Source organism: Microcaecilia unicolor, chromosome 6 (assembly GCF_901765095.1).
Source record: "Microcaecilia unicolor chromosome 6, aMicUni1.1, whole genome shotgun sequence".
NCBI classification, from domain to species: domain Eukaryota; kingdom Metazoa; phylum Chordata; class Amphibia; order Gymnophiona; family Siphonopidae; genus Microcaecilia; species Microcaecilia unicolor.
The window spans coordinates 307357520-307382598 of record NC_044036.1 but is presented as its reverse complement, the minus strand read 5'-3'; the positions used below and the strand labels follow the sequence as shown (position 1 = coordinate 307382598).

The window sequence follows — 25079 nt, the reverse complement described above, 5'->3', positions numbered from 1 at the left end:
CGGCGTGCACCCGGGGCGGACCGCCCCCCCCCCCTTGGTACGCCACTGGTTTTTAGAGTGCATCACAAGCCATATTTTTTTGCGTTTTCTTTATATTGAAAAAGAATTAAATTCATATATAATACACATCTCTGTACGTAAGTATGTATGGGGCCCTTTTACTAAGCTGCATAGGTCCCTATGCGCGCCCAATGTGTGTCAATTTTTGAGTTACTGCCTGGCTACCGCATGGCCTTTGTGGTAATTTTCTGATACGCAGGCAGTAATCAGGTGGTAATTGGCATTTTACGTGCGTAGACCATTACTGCTCGCTTACCACGTGAGACCTTACCACTAGGTCAATGGCTGGCGGTAAGGTCTCAGACACAAAATGGATCTGCGGCAATTTCCATTTTGCCACACATCCATTTTCGGCAAAAATTTTAAAAAGGCCTATTTTACAGGTGCGCTGAAAAATGATTCTGTGTGTGCCCAAAACACGCATCTATACGCCCAACGCACACCAAATTGGAGTTACCACCCGGTTACTGCATGGCCCTTGTGGTAAATTCAATTTTGCGCACGTCTGAAAAATATTTTTTATTTTCTGGCGTGCATAGCAGATGCACACCAAGTGGCATCTGATGCGCATAGATCATTACCGCCCAAATTCTTTACCACTAGGTCTATGGCTGGCGGTAAGGTCTGAGAACCAAAATGGACATGTGGCAATTTTGATTTTGCCACACGTCCATTTTCGGCAAAAATTTTAAAAAGGCCTATTTTACAGGTGCGCTGAAAAATGATTCTGCGCGTGCCCAAAACACGCATCTATACTACCGCAGCCCATTTTCAGCGCGCCTTTGTAAAAGGACTCCTATATATATAAACTTTCATATTTTCATTTATTTATTAAGGGGTCCTTTTACAAAGGTGCGCTGAAAAAATGGTTTGCAGTAGTGTAGGCGCAGGTTTTGGGCGTGCGCAGAATCATTTTCCAGCACACCTGTAAAAAAGGCCTCTTTTTTTTCCCTGAAAATGGATGTACGGCAAAATCAAAATTGCTGCATGTCCATTTTGGGTCTCAGACCTTACCGCCAGCCATAGACCTATTGGTAAAGAATTTGGGCAGTAATGATCTATGCGCGTCAGATGCCACTTGGTGTGCATCTGCTATGCACGCCAGAAAATAAAAAATATTTTTCAGACGTGCGCAGAAAATTGAATTTACCACAAGGGCCACGCAGTAACTGGGCGGTATCTCCAATTTGGTGTGCATTGGGCGCATGTAGGCGCCTACATGGCGTAGTAAAAGGGGCCCTAAATAAACAAATTTGACGCTTACTTGGAGGCAGTAGAGCATTGCACAATATAATGAATAGGAATTATAAAACATAGGTTTATATTTATTTATTTATTTATCGCATTTATACCCCACATTTTCCCACATGTTTGCAGGCTCAATGTGGCTTACAATAGACTGAAAAGGTTATCGCCAGTCCAGTAGTTATACAAATACAATAGATTGTGGAAGTCAGAGTGGATAGAAAGAACAGGGTATATATAAGGGGAAAAGGGGAAAGATAAGAGAGTCCAAGATGGTCCATTTATATGCTGCTTTGAAGGACTTTGGGTTTTATGTTGGGGCCTGGAATATTTGGAATAGGCTGGTCTTGAGTAATTTCCTAAAGTTGAGATGGTTTTGAGTAGATTTCACAGCTTTTGGCAGTGCATTCCATAATTCGGTGCTGATAAAGGAAAAGGATGAAGCGTAAGTGGATTTATATTTGAGGCCGTTACAGGTAGGATAATGGAGATTTAGGAATGAACGGGATGTGCTTGATGTATTCCTGGCTGGAAGATTGATTAGGGTGTTCATGTATCCTGTCGCTATAGTAATAATAGTTCGAAAATAATTATAAAACTGAAGTAAAACAGATTTTTCAAACCAGTTTCCTGTTGCCAGTGCTGTGTGCTCATTTAAAGCAAGCTTTTACAACAAACTCCTCTGTACTTCTCCCTTTAAAGACCCACCTGATCACCATGACCAGAGATGAACCTGTTCAGTCACCTGACAGCCTTTGGCTGGACTTTACTTTTAGCATGTATGTTGGATTTCAATATGTGTGTTGGGGGGGGGGGGAATTGGGGGGGGGGGGGAACTAGGTACATAATCTTATTTTTATGTTCTTTTCATAACAAAGAGTTCACATTTAGGGCTGACATTGATAGTGCCATGGATAACTCCTTGTTGTCAACGTTTATTGTCTTCCATGATTATATTATCTTTGATGTCCCCATGCATACCTCCTACCCACCCCCATCCTCCCACCCTGTCAGACTGTCATAGTAATGCTTGAATGTTTTCACTTATATACACTGTCAGCTAGCACATTTGCTTATTTCCGATCTGACGAAGAAGGGCAACCTTCGAAAGCTAATCAAGAAATGTATTAAGTTATGTCCAATAAAAAAGGTATCATCTTATTTTCTTTTCCATGTTTTATTTTGTTTGATTTCTATAGATTCTACATGGAATGTTGCTATTCCACTAGCAACATTCCATCTAGAAGTCGGCCCTTGTAGATCACCAATGTGGCCGCGCAGGCTTCTGCTTCTGTGAGTCTGACGTGCAGGACGTCAGACTCACAGAAACAGAAGCCTGCGCAGCCTTCTACATGGAATGTTGCTAGTGGAATAGCAACATTCCATGTAGAATCTCCAATAGTAGCAACAGAATCTCAATAGTAGCAACATTCCATATAGAATCTCCAATAGTAGCAAGATTCCATGTAGAATCTCCAATGGTATCTATTTTACTGTCATAGTAATGCTTGAATGTTTTCACTTATATACACTGTCAGCTAGCACATTTGCTTATTTCCGATCTGACGAAGAAGGGCAACCTTCGAAAGCTAATCAAGAAATGTATTAAGTTATGTCCAATAAAAAAGGTAGCATCTTATTTTCTTTTCCATGTTTTATTTTGTTTGATTTCTATTGATTATCTGAGCCCAAAGAGAGCTGATGAGGCAATCCATGATTAACAGATTGTTGTAACTTGGGCACCTTAAGATGGGTATTTATTTATTTATTTAGGAGGACTTGATATACTGCCTAAGACTAACGAGTAGATCCAAGCAGTGTGCAATAAAAATTTAAATAAGGAAATCAGAAAGGAACTCCAATAAATTTGACAGGAAATTTGACAATCACTTACAGAAATAGAAGGTAGGTGAGCAACAGAGAGGAGAGGACAGCAGAAATTAAAAGTGAGAAAAGGAAGTTGTATCCACAGAAGCAGAACCATCTAAGGGTCATTAAATGCTTGGCGGAAAAGCCAACTTTTTATAGCAGGCTTAAATTTGTTTAAACGAGGATTCAGCTCGGATTTCTAGTGGCAATGAGTTGCAATGGAATGGGGCAGTGAAGTAAAATGCACAGCGTCTAGTATATTCAAGTTTAGCCTATTTGGGGTTGGGAAAGGTTAAACAATAATCATTATAGAACAGAGCAATTGCAACGGGGAATACGGAATGATAAGGTTAGAAAGATACAGTGGGAAACCTATATTATAGAACTTTCTTTCAGAACAGGTCACCTAGGGTGGAGTGCTAAGTAGGTGACTATTTTCAGGTTGTTTTATAAAGACAGAGAGGCACTTGTGTGTCTTTATAAAATAACACCACATAAGCAGTCATAATTATAGCTAAAATACAGTCACCAGCAAAACAACAGAGGCAAAAGATTTGCAATTTAGGTGTATCAACAGAAGACCAGCAGTCTAGAAAGACGTGCAGCTTTATAAACAATAACCCGACGTGGCCACGTTTCGCCTGCAGGCTGAGTCAGAGGTAAGAACTAATTTTCAAACAAACATCCAAATTAAAATCATAGAAATCATAAAAATTAAATATCTATAAAGTTATCAAATTATATAAAACATGCATATTATCTTAAAAACTAAAAACTTCAAATAAAAACCATCCAAACCAAATTCATACATAAAAACACAGACAAAACTGCCTTAAGGAGTTTTGTGTTAGTGAGTCAGCATAAAGATTGTACATTCATTGATTATGCTAAAACAGCAGTGATTCCAACTTCCAGCAAAATCATATCAGTTTATGTGCACAGTATTCAGGTAAACCACAATAGTGGCACAATTGTGTTTACATTAGAGTTCCTACCCCTGATGCAGCCTGCGGGCAAAAACGTGACCAAAGCTGGCCTAATACTTTCCCCCCACCACCACCACCCCCAAAAGCTTTTGGAAACTATTATAAAGAATAAAATTACGGAACACACAGATAAACATGGTTGAGAGACCCAAGTTAAATCTACCATAAAAAAAATGTTTCACTCTATGTGGAAACTCAAACGCGTGAAACCATTCATCCCTTAGGGAAATATTTCGCAATCTGATACAATCAATGGTACTAAGCCACGCAGACTACTGCAATGGAATTTATGTGGGTTGCAAAGAACAAATCACAAAGAAACTTCAGACCGTTCACAACACAGCAGCCAGGCTTATATTTGAAAAAACTCGCTTTGAAAGTGCCAATCCCCTTCAAGAAAAACTGCACTGGCTCCCAATCAAAGAACGTATTGCTTTCAAAATTTGCACCCTGGTCCATAAACTAATCTACGGCGAAGCCCCGGGATACATGACAGACCTCATAGACCTGCCAGCCAGAAATACAATAAGATCAGCATGAACATACCTAAATCTTCACTACCCAAACTGCAAAGGACTCAAATACAAATCAACGTATGCATCCAGCTTCTCCTATTTAAGCGCTCGACTATGGAGCGCACTGCCAAAAATAGTAAAAACAATGTACGACCACCTAAATTTCTGGAAAGAACTAAAAACTAACCTGTTCAGAAAGGCATATCCCACCGACCCAACATAAGAACCTAAGTACCTTCAACACAACAAAACCAAAGATCGTAATGGACATACCCCAACTCTCCCTCTTCCTCTCTTATGTCCCCCCCAATGTATCTACCATACATGAACCTTATTCTACCACTAATACACCTTGTATTTGTTCATACCAGAACTGGCGAACGCCATTACAGTACTATGTAAGCCACATTGAGCCTGCAAATAGGTTGGAAAATGTGGGATACAAATGTAACAAATAAATAAATAATGAGAAAGAATTAGCATGGGTTCAGCCAAGGGAAGTCTTGCCTCACCAGTTTGCTTCATTTATTTGAAGGCAGGAATAAACATGTGGATAAAAGTGAGCCTGTTGAAGTAATGTATCTGGATTTTCAGAAAGCTTTCGACAAAGTTCCTCATGAGAGACTCCTGAGAAAATTAAAGAATCATGGGATAGGAGGCAATGTTCTGCTGTGGATTAGGAATTGGTTATTGGACAGAAAACAGAGGGTAGGGTTAAATGGCCATTTTTTCTCAATGGAGGAGGGTGAATAATAGAGTCCTGCAGGGATCTGTACTGGGACCCGTGAAAGATCTGGAAATCGAAACGATGAGTGAGGTGATTAAATTTGCAGATGACACCAAACTATTCAAAGTTGTTAAGACATATGCGGATTGTGAAAAATGACAGGAAGACCTTAGGAAACTGGAAGACTGGACATCCAAATGGCAGGTGAAATTTAATGTGGACAAATGCAAAGTGATGTACATTGGGAAGAATAATCTGAATCATAGTTACCTGATGCTAGGGTCCACCTTAGGAGTCTGCACTCAAAAAAAAAAAAAGGTCTAGGTGTCATTGTAGGCAATATGCTGAAATCTTTTGCCCAGTGTGCGGTGGCGGCCAAAAAAGCCAGCAGGATGCTAAGAATTATTAGGAAAGGGATGCAAAATAACAACAAGAATATTATAATGCCTCTGTATCGCTCCGTGGTACGACCTCATCATGAGTATTGCATTCAGTTCTGATCACCGTATCTCATAAAAGATATAGTGGAATTATAAAAGGTTCAAAGAAGAGTAACCAAAATGGTAACGGGGATGGAACTCTCATATGAGGAAAGGCTGAAGAGGTTAGGGCTCATCAGCTTGGAAGAGACGGCTGAGTGGTGTATATTATTTTTGTCGCCCTTCTCTATACATTTTTGTAATTCCACTATATCATTTAAGGTACTCATTTAACCTGAAAACATACAGCGCGGGCTCCCTGCTCCCCAGTTTGAATGAGCATGCATACGAGAGCTGTGTTTGCTGTACAGCTCTTGTGCATATGCACCAGGCACATTTATTTATTACACAGTTTCTATGCCATGCTATCAAACACTAGGCGGTTAACAATTTCCACAGATCAAAAACAACCTTTAACTTCCCAATGCTCAGCGCTAACAGTGCGCATATAATTTGCATGCTATTAGTGTTGAGCATTTGGGACATTTTTTTTCTGTACTGTACCCGTGCGGTATTTCCTGGCGCTATTCCTTACAGCGCTGGAGTTCTGAGCCAGAGGCGTATCTGACCTTCAGCGGTAGGGGGGCCAGAGCCAAGGTGAGGGGGCACATTTTAGCCCCCCCCCCCTGGTGCTGCCACCATCATCATCACCCACCCCCCCGCCCCCGCCGCTACCATCGCCATCATCATCGCCGCCACCCCCCCCCCCCCCCGCCGCCAACCCTCTCGACACCCCCGCCCATTTGCCTGCTCACTCGCTCACCGTCACCTACCTGGGCTGGTGGGGACCCCATCCCCCGCCAGCCAAAGTCTTCTTCCTTCCTTTCAGGTTTCTGAGTCTGACATTGTACGTTGTATGTGCAGGACGTCAGACTCAGAAACCTGAAAGGAAGGAAGAAGACTTCGGCTGGCGGGGGATGGGGTCCCCGCCAGCCCAGGTAGGCAACAGCGAGCGGGCAGGCGAGCGGGCGGGTGGGTCGACGGTAGGGGGGTCCAGGGCCAAATCTACAGGGGCCCTGGCCCCCGTGGCCCCATAGCAGCGATGCTCCTGTTCTGAGCATCAGCCCATTAATGCCATCTCAGTAGATGTCCTTAAGGTCAGGTTTTCCTGTACATTAACGTCATGGAATGATGCTGGGCCTGCCCTCAACAGTTAACACTGGTTATTTTTTGCTATTAATGCGCAGTAACTACAAACACATGTTTACTGCACTTTTGTAAAGCTGAAATATACCTAAAATGTTAGACTGTTCAAGCATTCTCCTAAAATATCAGTCATTCTAAAGTGAAGACAAGTCTTCCAGGAGGCAAAATACACAACACTGAGAGATAATTAATCAGATTATGCTCAGCGACCAGCTGTGCACTGCAAACTACTCAGGGCTCTAAGACCAGCAAATTACCTCTTAAGTGTTTAGTTTAGAGTCCAATTGGAATCTACTTGGGAACAATTTGTCCACTTAAAAACTGCTTATCCATGTAATGACTTGCTTATGTAATGCAGATCCAAGCGCTTTACCAGTCCCTGCCCTGTCTTGCAGCCTTTCCCTGCCCTGCAAAAGTTAGGTTGAAACCTTGAACTGTATTTAAATCTAAGACAAAATTGAAATTCAGAAGTCTTGATTATGCTTGTTGTGCCAGCTACCTTTTCAGTGAAAAGGTTAATACCTGCATATAAAATACATCCAAAATGCCAAAATGAGTCTGTAAAAAGAAGAGTTATGGCTGAATTTCTAGATGACCAGAGACAAACATGTTTTTGTCCATTAATTTTTTACATCCTTTTTTTTTTGTCTGACCCATCGGCACCCAAATGTTAACTGCCTTCTAGCTTATTGAGCCTGTCCTAAACCAGTTCTAATTGGATTAAATCTCCATGCAGTAGTGCAACCAGGGGAGTAGCCAGACCTCGATGGGAGGGGGGGCCAGAGCCCAAGGTGGGGGGGCACATGCTCAGTTTCATTAAAATGAGCATGCACAGCGACTGAAAACAGGACAGGGTGCCAGGCAATGTGAGACCAGCGCGGGACCCCCCACCAGCCAAACTAGGGGCCCCAGAACCAATTTGGTGGGGCCTAGGCCCCCATGACCCCCCTATAGCTACGCCACTGGGGACAACACGAGAACTGACTCCGCCTGTCCCTGTTGACATGAAGCTATGTGGTCACTATCCCTCTTCCTAACCCTCCATTACATTTCCCGCACTAAACAATACGCTAATCCCAATACACACCCTCCTCTCATTCCCCTACGTCTCCCATCCTCCTTCTTTGCCCATCTTACCTATCCATATCTCAATGACCACCTCTTTATTTACTATATTACAGCTATATCCATTCTATATTACTTTGTTAACCTGTTGTACTATGTAAGCCGCATTGAACCTGCTAATGAGTGGGAAAGTGCGGGGTATAAACATTACAAATAAATAAATAAATAAATAAATTATGGATCTACTGCCGTTATGAAAGAATGTTGTTCACTGGTAGGAGTGCACAGTATTTGCGCATAGTTGGCCCGATATTCAGCTTGCAGGAGGTAGCCAGGCTACCTGCCGTGGTCAGTACTGGGCCTGGATAGTCAGTGCCGGGCAGTTCCAGTGACCAGCATTGAATATCCGTGTGTTTTATGGCCGATTTCAATTTAACCAGCCAAAACGATATTCAGCACTGCTGGTTAAGTTTAAACTGGCCAAAGATATTCGTACTAATTTGGCTGCCAAATTTAGGGGTCCTTTTACTAAGGTGTGCTGGAAAATGGCCTGCGCGGGTGTAGATGCATGTTTAGGATGTGCACAGGTCCATTGATCAGCGCACCTGCACAAAAAGGCCTTTTTTGGCCAAAAATGGACGTGCGCAAAATAAAAATTGGCTCGTGTCCATTTTCAGCCTGAGACATTACCGCCATCCATTGACTTTGCGGTAAGGTCTCACGTGTTAATCAGGCGGTAATTGTCAGCACGCATACCCTGCTGATTACCACCCAGTTAGCACCACGCGATAGAACGTAGCGGACGCACGTAAGAAATGGATTTACAGTCCTGGGCTTGCGGTAGCCGGGCAGTAGTTCCAAATTGATGCATGTATCACATGATATAACCAGCTATCCTCTAAGCACTAACCAGCTTTCTCCCACTGAATATTGCTGGATAACTGGTTAAGTGCCGTTTAACCAGCCAGGAGCTGTTCCTGGCTGGTTAAACAGCTTTCAATATCAAGTGGAGTAGGAGGAGATCTATAAATAGGGCTAAAAGTCATTTTAAAAAAACGGCAGAGTTGTGCCAAATTTTTAAAATTTATTTCTGCATTTGCACTCCATGTTTTCCAAGCAGGAAATCTCTTATACAATGCATGTCTATGGTGGGCACCTAAAGACAGCAGTTGGGCGCATCAATGCATCAATTCTATAAAGTGTGCACAGGTCAGAACGCCCTGGCGCATTCATGCACCTCCTATGTTAACCCCCCCTTTACAGTTACACATGAAAGAAGTTAGACACTCAGTTACACACGTAACTAGTAATTAATGACAATTAGTCCTTTTTAATGCCAATTATTGGTACTTCTCTCTAATTAAATGGCAATTTAGTGCCAATTAACTAATTATGTTACATTTGCATGTCTAACTTTAGGCACCGTTTATAGAATTTGGGGCAGTGCACGGTATATGACATAGTTCATGCATGCTTACAGGTTCGCACATGCATGCCCTATGGGGAAAGAATGCGCACTGTGTCATATAGAGGACATTTATGAAGAAAGCATGCATTTTGTGCTCATACTCCCTAATTCAATGTCTAGCACTCAATTGCACACACAAATTTAGGTGCATGAAGAAATTGTGAGTGCAATTTAATTGCTTAACAAGCCAATTAGCGCTGATAATTAGGCACTAACCACCAATTATTGGAAGCAATTGACAATAATTGTAATTTACACATGTATCTTTCTAGTTGCAATTCTATAAAAATGTGTGTTCAAATTTTTCCTGTGCAGATCTGGGAGGGGTATGGGTGGGTTGGGGTATTTCTAGGATTTGCATTCAGTATTATAGGATTTGGGGGATCTGTGTGTAATTTATTTATTTAGATTTTGCTCACAGTCCACACCTTTTTCAGTAGTAGCTCAAGGTGAGTTACATTCAGGTACTCTGGATATTTCTCTGTCCCAGGAGGGCTCATAATCTAAGTTTGTACCTGAGGCAATAGAGGGTTAAGTGACTTCCCAAGATCACAAGGAGTAGCAGTGGGATTAGTGCAAGACTAGTGCTCTAACCACTAGGTCACTCCTCCTCTGATGTGAGGATTTACACTGGGGTTCAGTTGATGGAAATCCTCACACCCAAAATTCGGCGTGGATCCCAGCACTAAACGCTAGACTATAAACAGCGCCCAACTTGGAGCGCCATTTATAGAATAGCGCTTAGCGCACACAGATTTTTTTTTGGTGCCCAAATTTGGATGCCATTTATAGAATTGAGTCCATAGTGTGTATTTGAATGACACTCGTTTAAAACAAAAACAAAACGAAAATGAAAATTTTCTTTGTGTCCATCCCTAGTGGTCACTTTTAATAATTATATAAGGATCAATTTTCACCTTGAGTTGAATCCATTCCAAAGCATTTCAATATAATTTGGGCTGATCTTCAGCGCACAGATTAGCACACCCGCTGAAGAGTTTTGTGCATGCTGTGCACATTAACATGTACGCAGTTCAGGCGATAATCAGTCTAGTGTTGGCATTAGGTTTTGAGCATCTGGGCCTCTGAGGGCCAGATGCACTAAACTAAACGTGCCTTTAATGACCCTTTAACAAGCCTTTAACGAACAAGTTTTTAACCGTGGCATGCACTAAAGGCCATTTTCCGACAGCAGTAGCAGCTAACGAAAACGGAATGCAGGTGAGCAAATTGTGCAGAAACCCTATTGTAATGAGATGCACTAACCTTTTCCAATTACCTTAACGGTGGAAATCGCCGGAAAATTTAACGAGAGGTTGTACTTCTTGTTGGGGCTGCGCTAGATCGAAAAATTGTCAAAAACGTATGTCATATACGCACGTTTTTCAATCAGCTGATATCGGAGAGTGCAGTTGAAACCGTGCATCACAAAAATAGCCTTCCATTTTGGCCATTATTCACACCCAAACAATAAAAACTTCCTTTTTGGCCCTGCTTCACTCAGCTTAGAGACCTGGAAGTCTCTGAGCCAATCACAGCGCTGTTTGATTTTTTTAAATAAAGCTTCTTGAAAAACGTGAATCCTCCTGATGGGAGGTCCTGTCATAACCACGTCTATATAGTGCGTGCATATCCACGTGGTTACGCGCGTGTGCACATTTGTCGGAGAAGTCATGGCTGCTCATGGGAGCATCTTACTTACCTACAAACAATTTTTATGAAAACAAAAAGAATGAAACAACGTGGCACACACGATGGAAAATTGCACGCAGAAAAACCAACAAAAAATCAAGCTGGAGGCAGTACTCGCCAATAGCCCTATGATCGCAAAAACAAACAATGCAGCGACGCGATTCTTACACGCCGTGGACGCACGCCTATGAAGTCCCATGTGCACATGCACACATTAGCCACGCCGATACCGTGTGCTTTCCGAATGAATCTGTGCGCATGCGTTTCCTACTCCGCTACGGGGGATTGCACCAGAGTAGCGAGACTTGCATGCATCCGACTTTTGAATACCGCACCGAACATTTGTGAGGTGTTTTTTTAGTGCATTCTTCGTTTTTTCAAATTCGGTAAGTTCTTTTACGTTTTAGATACTTTTATGTTTGGTTGATGCATCTGCCCCTGAGTCCTGTGCATCCAGGATCCAGCTCCTGCTATTGAAAACATTAAGCAGGTGTGAAGAGCTGGTTCCTGCTTATTTGCTTAAGCTCTATCAATCCTCTGGTGACAGAAGGCCTCTTTGTATCCAGCTGGGGAGTTGCAAACCCCAAGTGCCTTTATCTCCAGAGATTTTATCACTGAGATCTGGTTAGTCTTTTGCAGCTAGAAAGAAATTTGAGTTCACTTTGCTTACATTGGTTCTCCTTTGGACAGCAAACTATAATTTAAACTGTTCTTTCAAAAAAAAAATATATATATAACTGTTCTTTTTAAAATATATATAAAAAATGCATATTTGGGATGAAGTAAAGATTGTTTACTTTGTCTCCAATTTCTGTCTCATGCTCTGATGTTAAGCTAAAGGGTGACTAGTTTGTCTTGAGCCCGCCCATACCAAGGGTGTGAATGACACCCCTAATGCCGGGTTGAGCAGCGTGGGCGGGCTTCCAGAGAAGCCCGAAGGCACCCATGCTGTGTCAGAGGAAGCGCTGGAAATGCTGGGTGGTTGGGGGTCGCTGGCGGAAAGCGAGCTTTAACCCCTCAGAGGCGGGAGAGATCTGCCTATCAGATCCCTCCTGACAACGGGCAGAGAGGAGTCTCAAGGGGGAATTAAAAAGGGTGATCCTCCGTGGAGCGGGTCTTTTCCTGCTCCTCGGAGGTGAACGGCTTCCTCTCCCACCCTCCCCGTCTTAGTGGCAAGGTTCGATCTGCCGCAGCTTGGAGGGGGGTACCTGAGCTAATGGCAACTTCAAAGGAGGTCCTTTGAAGTAGACCTTAACATTCACCCGGCGATCAACCTTAGGTCTATGCTTTCTCTGCAGGATTAGAGGTCTAGGCCTGTACCTTGCTCCAGCTGGTATGGCAGAGCAGGGGCGTAGCCAGACAACAGATTTTGGGTAGGCCTAGATAAGAAGTGGGTGGGCACCAAATGTTCTCCCCCACCACCACCACCACCACCAAAAAAATATCTCAGCTGGCAGGAAAATGCATTGAAAACTGAGAATGCACAGGTGCCAGTATTGTGGAGAGTAGAATTTTGTTACTATCAGGGGAAAGTCTTCAGCTGACAGAGATTGGGATCTCCACCAGCTACCGCTAAACATGTGCTACTGTTGGGTGGGCCTGAGCCCTAAGTGGGTGGGCCCTGGCCCACCCAGGCCCACCTGTGGCTACGCCACTGTGGCAGAGTTTAAGATTAATTTGTCTGTACTTGCCTCCCATATGGCATGGCGGGAGGTCACCTGTGGTTATTCTACTTATGCATAGCTCAGGTATGACAAGTTTCCACCAACAGGCTAATATGCGGCTAAATAATTCCAATAAAACTTGTTATCCTAAAGAAATGTCTCTCTGTCTTTCTTATGTTGGTTACCAAGGAGGGTGGCTGGTAAAGCAACAACATAAAAAGGCTGGCAAAGACTCTACTGTAGGTCAGCTGATGACTTGTCATGTTTCACTTGTATAGATTTTGATATTGTCATCTTTTGTTCGTTCCTGACCTGAAGAAGAAGGTTCTGCCTTTGAAAGCTTGTCAAAAATGTATTAAGGCAGTCCAATAAAAAGGCATTACCTTATTTTCCTTTCTTTTGCTTTATTTCCTTTCATTACCTTTAAAGAGGACTAATACTACAAGCACACTACTTTATAAAAATCAGTCAAAGATATCGGAACAAATCAAGAAGAAAAAATGCTTCAGTACTGTCCAAGTTTCCTGGTGGCAATATATCTCAAAATATAACTTGATCAGGCTGATAAAGACACTTTAGGCACCATTTATAGAATTTGGGGCAGTGCAAGGTATATGACATTGTTCATGCATGCTTACAGGTTCACACATGCATGACCTATGGGGAAAGAATGTGCACTGTGTCATATAGAGCACATGTATGAAGAAAGCATGCATTATGTGGATAGAGGGGAGAGAGGAGAAATGTTGGAGGGAAAGAAAGAGATGCACATGGTTGGAGGGGAAGGGAGAGAGGAGAAATGCTGGACATGGATGGAGGGGAGGGAAGATAGAGGAGGAGATGCACATGGATTTAGGGGGAGAGAGGAGAAATTTTGGACATGGATGGAGGGGAAGAAAGAGAGTTGAAATGCTGGACATGGATGGAGGGGAGGGAAGACAGAAGAAGTGAGATGAACATGGATGGGAGGGGAGGAGAGAGGAGAAATGCTGGACATGGATGGAGGGGGCGAGGAAAAATGCTGGACGTGATGGAGAGAGGAAGGAGATGCATACTGACAAGGTGAGGGAAAGGGAAAAGAGGAGAAAATCTGCACATGGATGATAGGCAAAAGCTGGATCCACTCTGTACCTCCTCCAGTCAAGTTCGCAGAGGACCCAGCTTTTACCTATAGATGTAGGTCAAGAAATGAAGGAGGCAAGTAAAGAAATAAATGGAAAAGAAGCCCTGGAAACGGAGTTAAAGGATCAGATAAAGAGCCTCAGAATCAGATACTGGGACCAACATGTTCAGAAAAACAGTCACCAGACAACAAAGGTAGAAAAAAAATCATTTTATTTTCATTTTATTGTTTGGAAGTTGTCCAATTTGAGAATTACATCGGCTGTCTTATTTTGCACTAGGTAACAGCTTACAGAAATGATTTATAATGAAAAAAAATCACAAGTTATTTTTTGCTCCTATACTGGTATAGTATTTTTAATGATATTGCTTATATGCGCCACGGCTGACATAAGGGGTGTGGCTACTGTGGGTGTGGCTACCATAGGGGGCGGAGCCATAGATGGTGACCCCCCACCCATAATGAGTACCAATACCTTTTTTCCTACAAAAAAAGCACTGCATAAGGATACTGTTGAAGTCTGTTGGGAGGCAAAACCTGGCAAGGAAAGGTGTGTATGTGTACCTACTGTGGGATTAAAGCCAGTAGTTTACAAGGCTGCATAGTTGACTGGAGTAAAAGAACCTATACTTGTTGTTCACTGTACCTGTGGGGTAACAGGCTGCAGTAATCTCTCTATATAAAACGCACCTCCAACATTCTAATGAAGCCTCACTTTCCCAACGTTCTAAAGTGAGGCGGCAGAGACCACTTTTTGAACATCAGTGTTTGCCCCGCCCACACACTGCTGATTGGCTATGCCTCAGGTGATGCACACAAAGTACGATTCCACCTCCCAAACACTCACATGGACTTAGAAACCACCAAGCCTTTGAATGGGACCGGTGCTGCAGAGGAGCAGGAGTGGGACAGCAAAGAAAATGCAGCGGCGTTCAGGAAAAAAAAAACAAACACACATGAGTCCCGCCCCTTCCTGAGGAGGGGGTAGCTACCAGCACGGGGACCAACCGCGAGGAAAGCGCGGACGAAGAACGCCACTAAACAACCACTACATCGCAGACCTTACTCTGCAAGCTGTTCATGCGGTGAGTCTCCAAGCCGGCGTTCAGTGCCTACAACAGAGACTTCCAAACACATGCGCCCTCAGCCCCGCCCCCCCTACAGAAAGACACCCACATTCCACACTAAAACCAAACCAACCCCCCCCCCCAAAAAAAACCACCCAAACGGAAACCTCCGGCGCCCAACCCCCCCCAAAAAATACGGATCACAGCCCACCTGAGTGCCCAGCTGAAATCAGTGCCTACAAGGAGACCTCCAGACACATGCGCCCTCAGCCCCGTCCCCCCCTACAGAACACCACCCACATTCCACACTCGAAAAAAACCCATATCTACTCCTACTGCCTGCCTGCAACGGATCCCTCTGGTTTCAACAAAAATACAAGTGCCTACAAATACCACATCAGAGTGCCCTGCTGAATTAAGATTACTGTATCACACTCACACGCAGAGAATCACCCCCTACCAGCCACAAAAAAACCCCACATCTAATATGGACAATCAGCATCACTCACTAACACACATACATACAACCAAACTGCCCACCACCCAAAATGCCACACACTGCCATGGACAGACAACATCTTGCTTTTTTCACACTCATACACACACACTCCCTCCCCCAACCCCCTTAATACAAAAACTGAAACAGTAAAAACCTACATCTCTCTCTTACAAACACCCACAGAATCCCATAATCCCCCCCCAAAAAACACAAACACTCATACAGAACAACCCTACCCCACAAACACCCCCCTACAAACACCCCCCCACAAAATGGCACACACACCCACAGACACCCACAACCCCCCTCAAAACCACAAACACTCATACAGAACAACGCTACCCTACCCCACAAACACCCCTCCCCCCAAAAAAATAGCATACACCCATAGACCCCCACAACCCCCCCTCAAAACCACAAACACTCATACAGACTTTACAACTTTAAAAAAAAACTCTTTTCCTTTTTAAAAAAAAAATATATCCCTTAATATCAAACAGAAAAAGAAAACAAAAAAAAAAACACATGCTAGCGCCCGTTTCATTTGTTTTGGAAACGGGCTTTTTTTACTAGTGGTTTAATAAAAGAGTTTTGTTTCACTTCCCCTTGGTCTGGCTGTACGTTTATGAGGGCCTCCTGCCCAACTCGGTTCACGCATTACCACAAGGAGATCTATGTGTAACTTACAGTAATCTATAAATTATACGTGTATGTTTGTCTCCCAACCACGCTCTTCCCAGACTCCTCCTATGTGTACACCTACCTGTAAAATACACTATTCTAAAGAGTTAGCCATAAAATCGGCATGTAACCATTAATGCATACATTATAGAATTACCCTCCATGTGACAAAATACAGCATTTCTGGAAAGAAATTGAAAATCTTTTGTACAGCCGCCAAATGACTGGGCAGGTGTGATCAGTGCAATGGGAACCAGGAAGAAATCTGCAGCATTGCCTGTCCGGGGCTTTTCCATGGTGATTTCCCTGCTAACAAAATATGAGAAAACTAAGTAATGCTTGACGGTAAATCAAGATAAAAATCCAAGTGGAAATGTGCCATTGGTTGCAAATATATCCCTAATACGAAGAATTTTCCTGGCATTGTTTGTAGTGTAGTAAAGAAAAAAAGGTACTGTTATCTGAACCATTTGAAATGGTTTGAAATGCTCTGAACCATCTGAAAACAGCTTGTTTGGGTTTATCCTTTTTTTCATATGCTCCTTTTTATTTCTCTTTCTATATCTACTGTACCTGAATATAACTCAGCTTAAGCTGCAAACAAATCAATAAATAAACATTCAGATTTTTTCATCAGAACTTTCTCTGCTCACCTGGACATTCTTGACATTACTACATAGTAGAGTTGCATACCAGGAGGTCTGCAGACCTTGAGACAGCAGCGGTGTGTGTTACTGTAGCGTGAATTTCATGGCCATGATTGACAAAGACTGTAGAACTACATCTGGGAGAATCAGAAAAAGAACAACCATGCACCAAATTCCAAATCTTAATAAAGGAGACTGTTACATGGCAGTGTTTTGGCCATGCCTTTGTCAGGAGTGAATATCTTTTAAGTACCAGGGATGCTAAGTGCTGATTACAGAATAAAATATATGTTTGTTTGTTTATCTATTGTCTTACTATATCACTCTTCAGCAGTAGACAGCAGTTTACATATTACTCAATAGAATTAGAAAGGAAGTACAATTCATTTATACCAGGTTTCACCAGACGTAAGTCAGACACAGGAAAGTCAGACACAGGATTGAGCACTACATGTGCCCTGTACAAAATAGCACTTAGTGCTGTTTATAGAATCCCCCCTAGGGGACAGTTGTACAACTAGGTGCCTCCATTTAAGTGCCTCAAGAATGCACAGTAGGAGCCGATTGTATAACAGCACCTGGGTGTTCAGGCTCCATTATAGAATATCCTACATAAGAACATAAGAGTAGCCATACTGGGTCAGACCAATGGTCCATCAAGCCCAGTATCCTGTTTTCCAAACAGTGGCCAAGCCAGGTCACAAGTACCTGGCAGAAACCCAAATCATGTCAACACTCCATAGTACAAATCCCAGGGCTAGCAGTTGCTTCCCATGTCTGTCTCAATAGCAGACTATGGATTTTTCCTCCAGGAATTTGTCCAAACCTTTTTTAAACCTAGCATAGTGTGACATCAGGGTAGCTCTGGAACTCACTGCCGGAGGCTATGTTGACAGCAGTGTAATAAAAAGGATTTTAGAGATTGCTTTTCAACTCTATCTGCCTTGACTAACAAGTGCACTTGTTGATTATTGTTGATTAGAAGTAATTCTGTTTAAAAATGATTGTTTAGCTTTCATTGTGTGAAAATAAGTTGGAATGCAGAAGATAAGACACAGCTCTAATTAATTTGGTATGTGAAGAGGAGGATGGCGCTTGTTTCAAAGTTCAGACTGGCCACCTGGACTTGGAAACATGTGACCACATTCCCACAGTATGGCTTGTTTACCTATTCTCAAGCATTCTATAATTTTCCTTGGCTCTGAAAATAAGATTTAGCTTAATAGAAAGGGGGGCTTGTTGCAGCACAGCTTTGAGGCTCATCTGTGGGTGGACGCATCGTGCAGAAAAGACTTGTTCCTGGTCATAAGGCGACTTCGGGCTTTGGCTGCAACGGGCCTCCCGGCTGATGAGATAAGGGCCTGAAATTCCTGACCAGTGATGTTGTATGTGTAATATGTTTATATCTGTCTTGTGTGCGTCTGGTAGCGCTATACAAATGCTAATAATAATAATAGCTTTCTTTTAGTTAGATGATGTAATCATTGTATATACAAATGTAATAAATAAATATCTTAATCATTGTAGATTTTAGAACCTCTAATAAAGGTCTCATTAACCTAATATTAATCCAAAAGAATCCACAGTAATTTTTGAGTAGTCTGTGTCAGTGAGACAGGTTGTAAATCCATAGCAGAACAAGAAGTTAGCCTACCTGGGTTTAAAAAAAAGGTTTGTACACGTTCCTGGAGAAAAAGTCCACAGCCTGTTATTAAGATAGACATGAGGAAGCCACTGTTTGCCCTGAGATTTATAGCATGGAATGTTGCTACTATATGGGTTTCTGTCAGGTACTTGTGACCTGGATTGTCCACTGCTGGAATCAGGATACTGGGCTGGATGAACCATTGATCTGACCCAGTATTGCAATTCTTATGTTCTTATGTGATTTACAGTAACATGTAAGGTACATGTGTAACTAGGAACTGTACCCATGTACCACCCATGTATCGACTCTCCTTGCATTTATGTGCTGTGACACTTATGTGTGGCATTATAGAATAGTTCCTGCTGGCACGTCCATGCAACGTGTATAATATTCTATAGACCCAAGATTCAGACCTTGAAAAGTAGCTGGGTTGCCTCCCACATTCGGTGCTGAGCCTGGATAATCAATGCTGGGCCATTTCCGGTGGCTGATATTGAATAGCCAGGTGTATTTTGGCCAGTTTAAATTTAAATGGCCAAGCCAATATTCAGCACTAACCAGCTGTTTAAATGTGCCAAAGATATAGCTGCTATTTTGGCAGTCAAATGTAGCTGCCAAACTTAGCAGGCAATGCGTTGAATATCTACGCTAGGCACTAACTGGTGATATTCAGCAGGAATTAGCCCACTACCTCCCGCTGAATGTTGCCAGATAGCTGGCTAAGTGCTATTCCTGGCTGGTTAAATGGTTTTAAATATCAGGCAGTATAAGTTTACACATGCAAGGGACACATAAATATAGACACCTTGATTATAGAATAGAGGTTTCAGTATTGATCTGTATATTTTTAGATGCTGCGTGGACAATTTAGCTTACACAATAAGTAATGGCAGAGAATTGCTTTTTTGTTGTTTTGCATGAGAAAGAAAAACCCACAAAGGGGGCCGATGTTCAGACCACAGGAAGAATAAGCAGCATAAGATATATTGCACTGTTTTGGGATCTTGCCAGGTACTTGTAACCTGGGTTGGCCACTGTTGGAAACAGGATGCTGGGCTTGATGGACCATCGGTCTGTGCCAGTATGGCAATACTTATGTTCTTATGTTCTCTTTTTGATACTCAAATGGCACTCAGTAATTCCTAACATGTACAGTATCTGGGTTGTTTACTCATTTTTCCTGCTCTTGGTTCCAGTACTTTAGCATTGTAGCAGGTTATGAGCATCTGCTATTTTCAACACTGTGCCACTAACATCTTGGTTCTTCTTTTTCTCCAGCATGCAACTGTAACCTTCATGCCCGAAGGTGCCGCTTCAACATGGAACTGTACAAGCTGTCGGGGCGTAAGAGCGGAGGAGTATGCCTCAACTGTCGGCACAACACAGCTGGTCGACACTGCCATTACTGCAAAGAGGGATATTACCGGGACATGACCAAGCAGATCACTCACAGGAAGGCATGTAAAGGTATGTAAGAAGGACCCCATACAGTTTAGAGGGGCACACCTATAGGGAGGTGTGGCCTAATGGTTAGTGCAACAGGCTTTGATTCTGGCAACATAGGTTCAATTCCCACTGCAGCTCCTTGTGACCTTGGACAAGTTACTTAATCCTCCATTGCCCCAGGTACAAAAACTTAGATTGTGAGCCCTCTAGGGTCAGAGAAAGTACCTGCATATAATGTGTACAGTGCTGTGTATGTCTAGTAGTGCTATAGAAATGATTAGTACAGTCTGATTGGTCTATATTCAGCTGGCAGAAGTCAGCACTTCTTTAAACACATTGCTGTTGGTAAAATTAGTACTACTACTAATCATTTCTATAGCGCTACTAGAAGTATGCAGTATGTCTGTAGAGGGCTCACAATCTAAGTTTTTTGGTACCTGGGGCAATGGAGGGTTAAGTGACTTGCCTGTGGTCACAAGGAGCTCCAGTGGGAACTGAACCCAGGTTGCCAGGATCAAAGCCTGTTGCACTAACCATTAGGCCACTCATCCCTCCTCCTGATATTCAGTGACAAACCCTATCCAGGCATCCATACTGAGATCTTTGGCAGTGTGCGAAAGCTATCCGGATGCAGATGATATTCCATGTTGCAGCTACATAGATAGCAAGGTGCAGTTAGGGCCACTTTTTAATATGGTCCAAATACCCACTGGCACTTTCACTGGCTTTCACATAAGTCCTGGTTCCACTCCAACTGTGGCCCTGGACTGCCCAGCACTAGCTATGGGAGCAAATATTCAGTGGAACTTTCTGGTTAAGGGCCAACCAGTGAAATTAAACCGGGCAGGAGCCTCTCCTGCCCTGTTAAATCACTTTGAATGTTGACCTCTGAGTGGATTTTTCATTTGTTTGTTTTAAAACCATTTGTTTCTCTTGGTCACAATAAAGCTAGCTTTTCCATAACTGCATTTATAATATGTTGGCAATGCCACCTTTTCTTTTAAGCTTTAGTAGCACAACAAGGCCAGCAGCACTGAAACGGAGCTCAGAAAAACCGCGACTTGACCACAAACTTTTTATTTTTCAACACATTTTATTAAACGTAATGCTTGCGAAGGAAGTTTAGTTTGTAACCGTGGAAACTAAGGGGCCGATATTCAAACCGCAGAGCCCTAAATATCCAATGCCGGGCCATTTTCAATGACCGGCGTTGAATGTCGACTTTATTTTTGACTGGTTTAAACTTAACCGGCCAAGTCAACGTTGAACGCTGGCCGGTTAAGTTTAAATTGGCCAAAGATAGGCCTGTTCTTTTCGCGCCCCAATTTAGCTACCAAACATAGGGCCCTGTTTACTAAGCTACTTTATAAGCGCATTAGCGTTTTTAACACACGTTAACCGTGTGCATGCCTACAATATCCCTATAGGTGCCTACACGGTTAGCGTGTGTACTAATTGTAGGCACATTAAAAACGCTAACATGCCTTAGTAAACAGGGCCCTTAGCTGGTGATGCGCTGCATATTCACAGATAGCCGGCTATTTCAAGCAATATAGCTGGTTATCCGCTAAACAGTGACCACGAATTTTCAGTGGGAGATAACCGGCTATCTCCCACGGAATATTTGCAGGTAGCCGGTTAAGTGCTATTTAACCAAGGGCCAGGAGTGTTGAATATTGGGCTGTAAAGTCCTTCATTTCATTTATTCCTATGAGAGATACAGCACAAGGGGGTGTGTTGGGGGGGGGGGGGGCAGTGAATGCCTTTCCCCAGACAATGTTCCCTGAACCCAAGTCTGAACTTTTTCAACTGAGAGCGGTAATGGATGTTTGTTTCCACAGGTCATGGTAACCCGAGAATGGCAGGCTCCAGTGTGATGAAGTCTTTTCCTCCTTTTTTTTTTACACCAAAAAAATATATTAGTGTTTTTGTGATATTCAAGTTTCACTATATTCACTGTTTTTTGTGACATGTGCTAATGTTGCCATTAACAAAAATTAGTGCGTGAGCCCTTACGCCGCCTTCATACGCTAATCATGTGCTAATCAGCACACGGCAGTGCCGATGTGTAAACTGATTAACGCAGAAGCATCTACTTTCCACCCCCAGAACAACCCCTGGCCAGAAATTTTAAAAAATATTTTTTAGCGTGTGTGTAGTACGTGTACATTTGAAACTTACCATGGGATCTCTCAGCCCGCTCCTCATTAAGCCCTTTTAAACTGTGGTAACCACGTATTAGTTCTTACTGCAGCTTAATAAAAGGACACCATAGTGAATAAATATTCCATAAGTAATTTTCATTTGCATGCATAGTTGCACTACCTTGCTGGCTTCAGGTGACCAGCTTCCCAGATAAATTGTTCCCCTCCCCCTTCCCTCTACTTTCTCTTCCTTTTATTCCTTTTGCCTCTTTTCCTTTCTTTTCAGTGTCTTCACCTCTAGCCTTTCTCTTCTGTCTGCATCCTGCCTGCATCCCTCTCCCTCCATCCCTTGTCATCTCAATCTTTTAGGACCTGATTTAGAAGTGTGTTTGTGTTGTGAGAGATTCAAGCAAAAACAAACATAAATCTGGAAAGGAAAATTCAGACAAAGAAGGATAAAGGTGTGAACAGATTGCTAGGTTCAGTCAGATCAGCAAAAGGGACTCATTGATTAACAAAACAACAACAAAAAAATAAGCTTCTAACTTCCCTCTCCCTTCCCCCACCTATTCCCCACCCCCACCCCTACCCCTCACCCATCTCACAGGTGTGCATACCAGCAAACAGTGGGCTGCATTCAAAAAGGTTAGCCTGTGGGGAGGGGGATAAAGGGCATTTCTCTTACAAATAACAGAGATATATATCTCTCCACACAGATAGGGCATGTTGAGATCCCGAACCTTAAGAAACAAACACCCCCCTCAAAAAAAAAACAATTTTTTGTTAAACCACAGGAGAACATTTAATCCAAGGACAAACAGCTTCAAACCACAGCTAAAGAAGGAGGATTTTAGTTCATTGAAGCGGGTGCTAATGGTTTTACCTTTCTGACGTTTGTTTTCCCTTATATGAAATTTTAAGTGAAATGTGAAAGAATTTCATGTTAGGCTGTAGAGTAAGTAATAGCTTTCTCAACTGTTTTACAAGGAATTACAGTTTTTCCACTCATTCTATATACCGGCACCGAAATAATGGTGCCAAAAGTGCACAAAATCGATAGAATGCCGGCACTTATGCATGTAATTGGGGCCAATGATTGGCAGTTAAGCGCGTGGTGCTATCCTATGAACAATGCGCCTAATTGACATAGGGCCATTATTCAGCTGGCGGCGATCAGCGTTTTGCTGACCCCCCCCCCCCCCCCCCCCCCCCCCCCACCAGACTTAAACCCAGAAATTCAAACAGGCACTGCCCTTGAATATCCATAGCCGGTTAAATGCAATATTCATCACTTAACCGGCTGTGGTTTACCGCATAAAGATAGGACTGACTTTTATGTGGTCTTATTTATGCAGATATCCTGGCTGGTTAAGTACTTAACTGGCCAAGTACCGACTCTGCCCCCGGAACTCCCCCAAAATAGCTTGTTTTCAGGTTGGCACTAACCGGTTATTTTCAGTGGTACTAACCAAGTAAGTGCTGCTGAAAATAGCAGTTATCCCTGAACAGATGATTTAACCAACCAGGAACCATTTCTGACCAATTAAATTGCTTTGAATAGTGTACAACTGCAAGGGGGCGTTGCCTTGGGTGAAGCATGGGCATATAATGGGCATATTGTGAAGCGATGCATACAACTTATAGAATACTATCCCCCTGACATTCAGCGGCATTTCACCAGCCAGGATTGGCACCTGGCCAGTTACATGCTGGAAAATCGGCTGCTGGTATTCAGTGGTCATGACATTGACATCCATAGGAGCCAACTTTTCAAAATGATTCGGGGTGCTGAAAATTTATTTTTTTTTTACAAGTGGTGCATCCCCCGTCCCCCTCCTCCCCCCCAAGTTCCAGGCCCCCTCCCTTTCCTCCAAGTTCCAGCCCCCCTTTCCTCTGAGTTCCAGGCTCCCTCCCTCTTCTCTGAGTTCCAGGCTCCCCCTCTCCTCCGACTCGAGTGCCAGTCCCAACCCCAGCCCGACCTCTTCTCCCACAACAGTCCTCTGCCCTCGCCTTCCTGTGTGCCGCCCAGAATTTAAAACTCATCTTACCTCGGGTCCCGGCGGCAGCAGTGAAAGGTGAGCAGGCTCGGCGCTTCAGCCTTCCCTTCTCTCTCAGCTCTGGTCCCGCCCTTGTGGAAACAGGAAATGAGGGTGGGACCAGAGCTGAGAGAGAAGGGAAGGCTGAAGCACCGAACCTGCTCGCCTTTCACTGCTGCCGCCGGGACCCCGAGGTAAGATGAGTTTTAAATTCTGGGCAGCACGCAGAAAGGCGAGGGCGGAGGACTATTGAAGGCGGGCAGGTCGGGCTGGCTGGGAACGTCTGGCGGATCAAATATTGGGGGTGCTCGAGCACTCACCGCACGCACGGAGTCAGCGCCTATGTTGACATCATACCATAGGTATATCTTATAGAACTGCCCTTCTCACTTGTAGTTGAGGTAATGGAGGGTTAAATGACCAATGTTACAATGAATACTAGTAGGGTAAGTGAGCTTTACAATGCTGATGGCATCTAGTTGGTTGTCTACTCCAATCCCCTGATCTCAGATCTGTCTCCCATATCATTATGTATAGATGCAGAGTCTCATTGACTTGAAGTACATAACTAAAAGTGAATCTTGGAAAATCAGTGGCAATGTGGGTCACTGGTCACCCTTCTAAGCCTTTCTATTTATTACCTTTAAAGTGAACTAACACCGCAACTGCACTACTTTATCCTTCTAAACCAGGAAGTTCTCCTTTATTATTAGGTAATCCAATCTTGCTTGCAGAATCTATTAAGATCTTACCCTGTACTGTACATAGTCAACTTTCCTTTGGCCCCTATATTTCATCTGCTGTAAAGTCAGCTTTTGTTCCACTTAGATGCATTCATTGCACTGCAGCCTTACATACTTTAATCTATTCTT

At 43.2% G+C, this 25079-nt stretch overlaps 1 protein-coding gene across 1 annotated transcript in view; it reads left to right on the top strand.

The window, feature by feature from the left end:
* The window catches only part of NTN1 (netrin 1), a 334581-nt gene that overhangs the window by 219426 nt on the left and 90076 nt on the right, over positions 1-25079 (top strand). Inside the window, exon 3 of the mRNA XM_030208106.1 lies at positions 19860-20048. Within this exon, the coding sequence (XP_030063966.1) occupies positions 19860-20048 (189 nt within the window). The remainder of the gene's footprint in view (positions 1-19859; positions 20049-25079) is intronic.